Source organism: Bos taurus, chromosome X, assembly GCF_002263795.3.
Source record: "Bos taurus isolate L1 Dominette 01449 registration number 42190680 breed Hereford chromosome X, ARS-UCD2.0, whole genome shotgun sequence".
Taxonomy (NCBI): Eukaryota; Metazoa; Chordata; class Mammalia; order Artiodactyla; family Bovidae; genus Bos; species Bos taurus.
This window is the reverse complement of record NC_037357.1, coordinates 54548205-54558699: the sequence shown is the minus strand read 5'-3', so window position 1 is coordinate 54558699 and position 10495 is coordinate 54548205. Positions and strand designations below refer to the sequence as shown.

The following is a 10495-nucleotide window of genomic DNA, read 5'->3' as shown; positions in this document are numbered from 1 at the left end:
TCTGATCTCACAATAATTAAATAGAGTGCTGAATAACCTTCTTAAATTGCCTATGGTTAATTTTAGTTCTAAAAAAGACAAATTTGATATGAAAGAGTTTGAAGTGAATTATTGCTTATCAAACATCCCCATACATTCATCAGAGTGCCTTAATGTTCAACACTCTGACCTCCTATCAAACCTCTTAGAACAAAATTGCATGAGTAATAGAGCAATTTGAGTCAAATAGTTTTCAACATTAAATTATCTCCCAGAAAAAAGCAACAATTTCAAGTGTTCAAACTTAACTGGACACTATGAAACTGTTTTCTGTCTTAACTTCACTCTCTGATTTTATCAGATCACCACCTCACCTTGGGAAGTGAATACAAGGAGTGTAAAGATTTATATTGCAATTTTCAGGATATTTCCCCCAGTCATTATTTAATTCTCTAGAAAATGCTTGGTGAAAGCCAACTAATTTATTTAAAAATAAAAACTCGTTTCAATGCCATTCTCCATTGAAACATGTAAAATATCATGTAAGAAATGAGTTGCCAGTCCAGGTTCGATGCACGATACTGGATGCTTGGGGCTAGTGCACTGGGACGACCCAGAGGGATGGTACGGGGAGGGAGGAGGGAGGAGGGTTCAGGATGGGGAACACATGTATACCTGTGGCGGATTCAGTTTGATAGTTGGCAAAACTAATACAATTATGTGAAGTTTAAAAATAAAATAAAATAAAAAATAAATAAAATAGAAAATAAAAAATACAATTTAATGTTAAAAAAATAAAAATAAAAACTCTGCTTTCAAGCATTAACTGCCCTTTGGCATTTTATTTTTAAATAAATTAGTTGGCTTTCACCTAAGCCCTTCAAACCACCAAGAGTGTCAGGGAATGTCCTCCTTTTTCTTGCCATAATTTCTTTCCTTCTCACGAGCCATTTTCTATATTGTACAGAGTTATAGGATATGACTCATTTCCATGTCCTCTTGAAAATCCTCTATAAATTTCTTTCAGAGTCTCCATAGTCCTATTGGAGAACGTAGATTGCCAAACCTGTCAAATGTCATCCTTTGTTAAATTGTAACGATGGACCTGTTGTCCATCCCCTGGGCATTGCTTATTATTAATGCAGTTTTCCTATGTATCTATTGTTTTCATGCATTTCTCATTTGTCTCATAGTTTGTGACATTTTCAGAGTTTTCACCTTAAAATAGCCTCAGTTTTAAAAATTATGTATACTGTTGAAGGATGAGCTTTATAAATTTGTTGTGAATGTATAGAAACTAGTTGCAGCAGTATTTTTCTACATTTCCAAAATCCATTTCAGTGAGAAACTGAAAAGAAAAAGTTTCCCTCTGTGAAAGCAATTGGAAGAATGCATCATGTTCTAGACGAAATACTTATTATGCCCATACAGGTTATATCTTTTAAAAATTCTCAGATGAAAATTGAATTTTGAATTGCCATCTAGAAATAAATTTTTATAGATAGTGTACACATTGGTTCCTGAAAATGGTAGAAAAGGTTTCTTGTCGAGTTCCCTAACACAAGTGTGAATGCTCTGTTTTTGAGTACCTACTTGTAGTGAAAGGACACATTGTGGCCAGCCAACTCAAATTGCTACCCACGTTTAATCATTGTAAATAAAGGAAGCAGAGAGACCCATGTTATATTTTCAGAACTGGCATGCTCAATACAGAACTATTAGTTTAAAAATACCACTGAACATTCTATTTGAATTAATCTAGACTTCTGTGAAAAACAAAATAATAAAAAGTACAATTGGTCACTTAAACATATACTATTTCATGCAGGTTATTAACTTAGTAACTACACATATTATTAAAGAACAATGAGAGTAAATACAACTTTGTAACACTTGGCAAACAGTTCAGAACTGATAAATTTCCATTTTGAAATACCTATAGTTTCTACAGAAGCAAAATCACCTTTCTCAGTGGAAAAAAATGTATCTATAAAACACCTATGTGCTGAACATTACTTTTTAAAGGAGCAACTAATTGTCCCAGTGTGAAATGAAGGTATATCACTCCTAAGGTTTAACATACTATTTGTGCATAATGCATTTTCCGAGCATCTGGATATAGAAAAGCAACAGAAAAACAAGTACTTTGAACAAAACCCATGGATTATAGGGAATCAATCATGTAGAGAGGTTGAAATAAATAATAAAAACATATTACCTAATGTTCTCTTAAACATTTGTGTTTCACAGTTACCAGGACTGGGAAAATTCTTCATTTTTACACACTGTGTACACTTGTCCTTGTTTATATTCGCCCCCAAACATGATTTAAGAACCATACGCAAAATGCCAGAATGAACCTTAATTAATTGACCCCCACAGTAATCTTTGTGGACAGCACACCAAAGTTCACTGGAAATAACACAAAGAAGTAATTCACAATAAGTACTAGAATAGGGGCACATTCCTTACAGCAAATCCATAAGATTTTAGAATATTCACAGGGATTTTCTGATATGGTACAATCACAGTCACTTTGTGAGGGTGAAGAAGTTTAGTCTATAAAATATACTCTTTGAAGCACCAAGAACAGAGATACTTCTGAAGGAGCCTTGCACACATGGCCAAGCAGATATTGTGTATATTCAGAACAGTCTGTTTCACAACTACATTTCAGATGAGAATCACTGCAATTGCTTCTCTACCACTAGTAAACTTGAATCGTTTAGCACTTCATCTGTGAATATTGTTGTGTAACTTCTTTTCTACTGCTGACTCTTGCAGTCAATATTTATTTAAATTCAGACTCCAACGGTATTGCAAAAAAGGAAGATGTGAGCATCTTCATGTAAAACTTATAGCAACTCAAGAGATCATTTGGAAAAAATCCAAATCTCAATTTGTTAGCAAACAATAAAATGCCTAACTTAAAATGTGTTTTCAAATTTGTAAAAGTTTGTTAATAGGGTAAAAAGCCATACGGTTTGTTAAACATCATTCTAAAAGAGCTAACAGCCTATCTATTCATTTGCTTAAGAAATGCACGTTGTTTACCTACCTACCAGTTTGCCTACAGAAAATGTGCTTGCCTAATAAAACTAAAAGCTGTCATCATGCACTGTTGATTTAGTATACAGAAGTTGTCCATTATGTTGAAGAAGTTCTAAACGTATCAACCACATTTTTTTCTTAACTGATCTTCCTCTACATACAATCTTCCAGTTGGGATGTCTCAACACTTCTTTCTTGATAATTCCTGATTTTCAGTTACTCTATAAAAGTTCTCGTTTCCTCTTAAACTTAGTTCAGAATTTTCAAATTCAATTAAAGTCTTTAAGTTTTTCTTCTTTCAAATACTATGTGAATACGGAAATATTCATAAATATGGGGAACATAGCTTACCTACCAAAGTTGCTGTCTAAGTAGTATCATAAAATCTACTCTAAAACAATAGAATTTAAAATTGTTTTCTTTTAAGGAAGAAATCAAAACTGTACATTGGAACAAGGTACTATACTACAAAAGCAGGTCCTTCTATCCCCCCACTATTCTGGAAATGTAAACAAAAATTAGATACAAAAGTGATTTCTGTGCGGTATTCTTTGAACACTTTTTCAGCACCTCAATGTTATTAGGTGTACTTTTTGCTTGGTATAGGAGAAATTTTGTATGCACACATAGCTGTTCAGAGGACTTCAGATTTTCGACTACCAAATATCACTGGTGAAGCTATACTCTTTGGATGATAAAGGTAGCAGGGAACTGTTCCTATGAAATTCCTGGTTATCTTTCAGGGCATTGTTAAGGGGTAGCTGTCCATTGAGTAGTGTCAGAGGCAGGTTACAGTAAGTGTGGTGGTTGCCTAAGGAAGGTACTGGCAAGGTGGTGGTTGGCATCTCCTGTTTATAACCTCTGCAACAATGCCTCATTTGCATCGAATCTGAATGGTGGAAATCCGGGAGATCAGCTTGAGATGACACCAGAGAGGCCGAGGTATTGGTCATGGCAATAGAGGGTATAGGCTGCAGCTCTCCAAAAAGTCCTTGTTCTGCAGAGTCCAGAACATGGCACCGAGAAAGCATTTCTTTTTTCTTGGTGGGCATTTCATATACTAAGTGCTTCCAAAACTTAGAATTTAATTTGCTGCTCTTGGGTCCCTTCCACTTGATCAGGGACAGAACTTTGATGCTGCGTTTTAGTGATTCCACCTCCTGGCAATTCACCTTTCCTTTTAATTCTGTACATTCAATCAAAATCACTTTGATTTCTCCACTGACTAACATATTATGGAGTCTGCTTTCCAATTCGAAAATACTCCATCCTCGTCTGAGAATATAGTCTGGAGTTAGCACGATAATAAGTCTTCTGCTTTGCTCAACACATCTTGTGAGATCTTCAACGTAGGCTACAAATCACAGAAAGAGAGAAAGAGTAAAACAAAGACATTCCCAGTCTTTAAAGCAGTAGGTTTGCATTCTAGTATAGCAAAGATGCAGTCCTTCACTAAGGTACATCACTTTTTCTTTTCTTGTATTGCACACTCAGAAAGCTTATTGCCTAAAAAAAAAAAAAATTCTAATACTTTTCTTTCCCCTCACCATTACTTACAGTGTTTTAGCTAATATAAACTGACTTCTTCAGAGCTTAGGTGTATTTCAGTTATTTTTATTTACTGAATCATTTAATTCAAGATAAGCCTTCAGGCTAATATTCTAAGTGAACAATCAGTGGGTTGATGAAGAGAGAAATGGAGCCTTTTAATGAAGGTCACTGTGTTTATGGGTTTGGTTTGCTTTTCCTTCAGTTTCCAACTACTAAACAAGTAGAGGGGTCTATGTACATAATTTATATATATTACATTATACTTCAAAGATAATTATGAAAGAGATGGTGGAAAATCTCTTCTAAAATCATAGCTTGTTTCTCAGAATATCTTCTGTTATTTGCAACCTTAGTTTCTCCATTTTGTTCTTCAAACATGGAGATAGGGAAGTGGTGTGTGTGTGTCCATGAGTTTAATTTGAACCAGCTGCTCTTTGTTCAGAGGAGGAGTGAGGGGTGGAGTTGGAGCATGGGGGATGGTGTGGAACGGTCAGTATAGGAGGAGGAGTCTATCAACTGAGAAGTCTTTGCTCTACTTTGTGGGAAAATTCTGAAAGTAAGGTGAATAAGTTATGGTCTTTTCCTAGTAGAAAAGCACTCAACTAACTCTAGGTTTGTTTATCCCATGGAATAATCCTTTTGCAACCAGGCTTCCCAAAGCCTTATCCGCCAAAAAGGGAAACACACACATGTGTTAACAAATGGAGACTTGGACACAGGTGCTGTAACAGCGAGCTGTCTTTACTAAGCAGAGCACGAGGCCTTGTCTAATGTACAGTGCCCTCTAGCAGAAGCAGTGCTTACAGAAGCATAGCAACATTTGTCACTACAAATCTGCCCAAGGTTACAGACTGCTTTCAGGGTGTCACGTCCAGTACATAGTGTGGGGCCACCAAGCAGCTCAGTGCAAGTCATTTGAAAAGAGAAACTTATTTTACAGATGCATATTTTTACAGATGATTTCTCTTTCCCAGGGTTTTATTTCTACCGTTTGGCAGCAAGAACACTTTCACAAGTGAAAAAGAGCAAACTCTCTCTACACCCTACAGATAAACAACTTTTTGAGAGGTACACAGAGAATTGCCCATTTAACAAATTGTTGTTAACTGCTGTTTTGCTTTTTACTTAATACATTTCAGGACTTTCTCATGCACTAGTTACAGAGACTGTATCTGAGGTGATAAGGCAACTTCTAAGTGGGGAGGGAACCCCTTAAGAATTTTATTAAAATTAACCCCTCCAGAATTTTATTTTAGAGATTATGTTTTAAAAAACAGCATTGAAATCTGCAAAAAGTAAAAATGAAAACAAAACAAAAACACCACATAAGTAGCAATGGGGAATTTATCACTCTGTCATTTATAGAACTGGTGAAACAATGGAAGGAAAGGTAGAAAGTTTCAATAGAGTGGAAAAATATTATCCCAATGTATCAACAGCTCTGACTCTTCATTTTCTTCCTTTCTTTCTGCTCCCAAAAAGAAAGAAGTTATGTGGGAAGCTTCATCATTAGAGGTTGAATCTGTAAGATACAGTAAAATAAACTATCATGCATCTTTCCCATTATTCTTTTCACCTTTCCTCCAAACAAAACAAAAACCCAAGCCAGAATCATGGTATAAGTGCAGGAGTCCATGAAAACACAATTTTATCAGATTATGTATGAGTTAATTGTTATTTTTACAGAATTCTTTACAAAATGATTTACTGAGGGGTTATCCCAAGTAGTATTCCTCCCTCATTAATTGTAGCTTTACATTTAATTCTTAAAAATTTATCTGTACAACTTTGTCATGAGCACATTTGTCACAGAAATGATACCTATATGAACAACACTATTTCTATGTGTTGGGATGTAGCTTAATTTACTTTTTAACTATATTTTAAAAAAACAAAAGGAACAGCTATACAGATTTCTATCTACTTAAAGAAAATGACAGCTCAAGCATTCACAGTCATAAGAGAAACAATACACACACAAATAAATTTGATTGGGATGTCATAGGCTTTGACTGTGGGCTTCCCAAGTGGCTCAGTGGTAAAGGACCTGCCTGCCAATGCAGGAGACGCAAGAGATGGGGATTCAATCCCTGGGTTGGGAAGATCCCCTAGAGAAGGAAATGGCAACCTACTCTAGTATTCTTGCCTGGAAAATCCCATGGACAGAGGAGCCTCAGGGGCTACAGTCTATGGGGTCGCAAAGAGTCCCCAGAAATGACTGAGCACACTCGCACACGCACAGGCTTTGGCTTTACTATCCTTTTTCTCTGTTGGGGGAGGGAACAGGATACAATTTTTGCCCCATTAATATGGTTCTCCCCCTTCACTTGTCTATTATACTTTGTCATTTGACAGTTAAGCAGAATGCAACATTTAGGGTTTGAGGGGCTTCTGTGAGATTAATTAGGCAGAATTTGCATTTGCCCCCAGAAGGAATGCCTGTCAAGAGGAATCCCACTACACTCAGCTGCACGGGGTGTGAGTGTTGAAGAGAACCTTGGAGAGAGGGAGTGGTCCCTTTCTCCAGCATACTACACTGGCTCTGCTTATCCTGGCAAAGCTTAGTGGAGAGTTGAGGCAACCATCCAGATAATTCCAGCTGAAAACCTGCTCTGGAAGAAAAAAAGGTCTGAATTATCCTGGTTTGCCCTATATATACATTAATCATATGCACTGGAGTCAGTCAGTCAGTACATCTAAATTTTCCCTGGGTAGACACAGCCCAAGTGTCCCAAAGAAAACACAAGCCACTTTCTTGGGCCCCGAATTTCGTGTTCCATTTCACTTGGTGAAAAACCAAGTGGAAGTTTTCAGATGTGAAGCCCACATTTCACTTCTTGGGATGCTGATCAGTGGCTGGGCAGCAATCTCAATATTTGAAAGCAGTTTGGGGAGGTGCCTCTAAGAGCTGTCTGGCTCTAAGGAAAAGAAGGAGAAACTGGGCCCTCACTTCCATATTCTGGCTTGCTCTCTCTGTTTTTCTCTCTATGTTTTTTCTTTTTCTTACCCATTTGCTCCTCTTTCTTTCACCCTTTCATTTTTTTTTCCTTTTCCTGTCCTGTCTCTCCTGTCCTTTTACCTCCTTCTTTGCTTTTTTTTTCTCAATTCCCCTTCTTACTCTCCCTTCCTCTTTTGCTTACCTCTCTTTGCCCTGTTTCTCCCTTCCTTCCTAAATCTTTGCTTTCTGTATCTTTGGGAAAAACAAGGAACTAGGCATCATGAAAAGAATACTTAATTAGCAAGGGACCCAACAGGTAGAGTTAACAATAGTTTTTACTTGCTAATCTTTATCCAGGGAGTTGTTGCTGGTTCCTATGCAGCAAGTGTACCAAAGAATTTTCCCCAACCCCTGGAGCTGCATATCTGCATACAATGACTGTGAATTGGAGCCTGATCCATTAGGACCATACCCTGTTTTTGTATGGCCTGTGAGCTAAGAATGACTTTTTAAAACATTTTACAGGGTTAAAAAAAATAAGAATATGATGCAACAGAGACCATATATGACCCACAAAGCCTAAAATATTTATTCTCTGAACCTTTACAGAGAAAGGTTGCCACCCCTAAATTAGAGACCAATCAGGATGTTTAGGTTTGGAAAAGTTCCAAATAAACTAAGCAGAAATCAGGTATCAAATTAAGGCATTGCTGGTCCACAGCTAGTGTAGTCCCTGACAGGCAGTGGTGTTTGCCATGGTAGGGCTGTGGTTTTGTGTGAGACATGTTAGAATCCTTCAGGAGCCATTTTAAAAAGTTTCTTACCATGAAGAGATAATAAAGAAATGTGCTTTTTTTTTTTTTTTTAATTCCTAAATTCACAGCACACATGAATACTTGGTAAATCTTGCCCTGACTTGTTCAGGCAAATTTAGCAACCAAGTAGCAGGAATCCCTTAAAAGACTATTTTTTCCACATAAAAATATAAAACATCCCTTAAATGAAAGGACATTAAGTTATTTCTTTGCAAATTTTGAAGTAACTTAACAATGACAGAATAAACTATGGGTGGCTGTATCTGAGAGACTTCTGCTTCTCTAAACAAGGCTTATGAAACCACAGTAGATATGAAACAAAGCTATTACACTTAACCTATTTGTGCTCTTCACAGTTTTGTAAAGAAAAAAATGGGCAGTTGTATAAACCAAAATTCCAGTATATTTAGAAAAGTAGGATTCAATCTACAAAAGTTGAAAACAGGACACTTTTAATCAAAGCAAAAAAGTAAACTGAAAGAAGAAATAAAAGTACAAAGTAGAATCAGGAAGAATATAATGGCAGCCCCAAGAAGTTTCTTCTAATGGGGTGTGTATACTTTTTCCAAAGAACTCAGTACTCCTAAATGCCAGGCTTTAAATCTACTCTGGATATAGGCAGAAGCACAAGGAGAAAACACTCTTATGCATAAATTTCTATGTGGTCTTGCTACTACCTACTAACCATTTGATTTATCAAACTAATTAATTATAAATTATGTTTTTAATTTATTTTTTTAATATATATATTTTTTTATTAATTATTTTTGTGTTGACACTGCTGCTTATGTCAGAATCATTATCAGGGGTAGTAGGCATATTAAAAATTAAAAGACAAGTACTTAGTCTGTAGGTAAAAGCATAATTTATTACTTAATCAGGTTCAAACAATAGAATCTTGGTAGGCTTATACTCACAGCTATGTATATCCAAAATCAGTTAAACAGACAAATCATTAGGGTGAGATAGGATGTGTCAAAATTGATAACATTCTACTAATTTTAGTGAATATTACATAACAAATAGCTATCAGCAATGATATTTATTAAACCTATAGATTCATATATCAAAACTTAAAAACAAGACGGTTTCTGACTGTGACTGAGATGGATCCACTCCTATAACTGGTGGGGAGAAACCAGCAAAAATAATATAGGTTTCACATGTATCAAAGGAAAAAAAATGTATTATTCAGCACTATATATTTGGAAAAAGTTATTAGACCTCTGGTATAAACAGAGGCATACAGTGAGGTACTTTATAATGTAGTCTCACTGAAAATACTACCTACATTTAAAATAATGATGCTTAATACTAACTTATTGAAAGAGTTACACAGGTTGACAACCTCACTCTTTATCTTGGCTGATGTGAAAATTTTCGGGTCTTGCTTCTGCCTCTGGCAGATGTAAGAATCTGTCTGTGTTGTCTGCCACAGAGATTGAGGCTACAAATTTTTGTATTTAGCCAGGTGTGTGTGAGGGGAGCAGGGGGCTTTCTAAACAGTGTGTAATATTACTTGCCCTACAAAAACCTTCCCTGCCCCCTCCTCCAAGTCCTTGACTTGATAGTTCATAGTTCATAGGGATAAAATTATTTTTGGCAGGATTTTTGTTTTCTATTGACTATTGTAAGGGTTCTAATTGATTCTGATTAGTAAGCTGATCAACAGTTAACATGGATTTGTTGAGTCTTTGTGAGTGCAGGAAACCATGATGTATTTAGTTTTGACTTTGGAAGCTGCATTTTTGGTAATGAATCCTTTGCTTTTGTGTTTCATAAATGGATGGACAGGAAGGCATGATGCTGGGCAGAATCTACTCTGGAATGTTGTCCATATTTCTGAATTCTTTTGCTTTCCTCTTTACCTCTTCACTGAGAATAGAGGTAGGTAATGGAACACATTCAGAGGATACTGAAATAAAGAAAATGTGGAGAGTAGCAAACAGAGAGTCCGCAAAATGTCCTTCCCCTCCTTTTCTCTTTTAACCTCATGCCCTAAAATCTGTAGATTTGTCATTCTAATCAGTGCAGTCTTGATAAATATGGAAAAAGACAACTTGCTGCTTATATAGTATTTTCTGTGGTTCCTTTGGTACTTAAGACAATTTTATCTTGGCCTTCAACTCTTTTTTTAAGGTGTCTGTTTTCTGTGCTTCCC

General features: G+C 36.2%; 1 protein-coding gene across 26 annotated transcripts in view; it reads right to left on the bottom strand.

Annotated features, from left to right (window-relative positions):
- Positions 1–1605: 1605 nt before the first annotated feature.
- Positions 1606–10495, bottom strand: part of IL1RAPL2 (interleukin 1 receptor accessory protein like 2) — a 1479614-nt gene continuing 1470724 nt past the window's right edge. For 25 of the 26 annotated variants that reach the window (XM_059883637.1, XM_059883641.1, XM_059883624.1 and 22 more), the window contains one exon: positions 1606–4384. In XM_059883637.1, the coding sequence (XP_059739620.1) occupies positions 3687–4384 (698 nt within the window). In that variant the 3' untranslated portion in view covers positions 1606–3686. Of the gene's footprint in view, positions 4385–5301; positions 6104–10495 lie in introns of those variants that run through there. The other variant, XM_059883644.1, reaches the window with a different exon arrangement.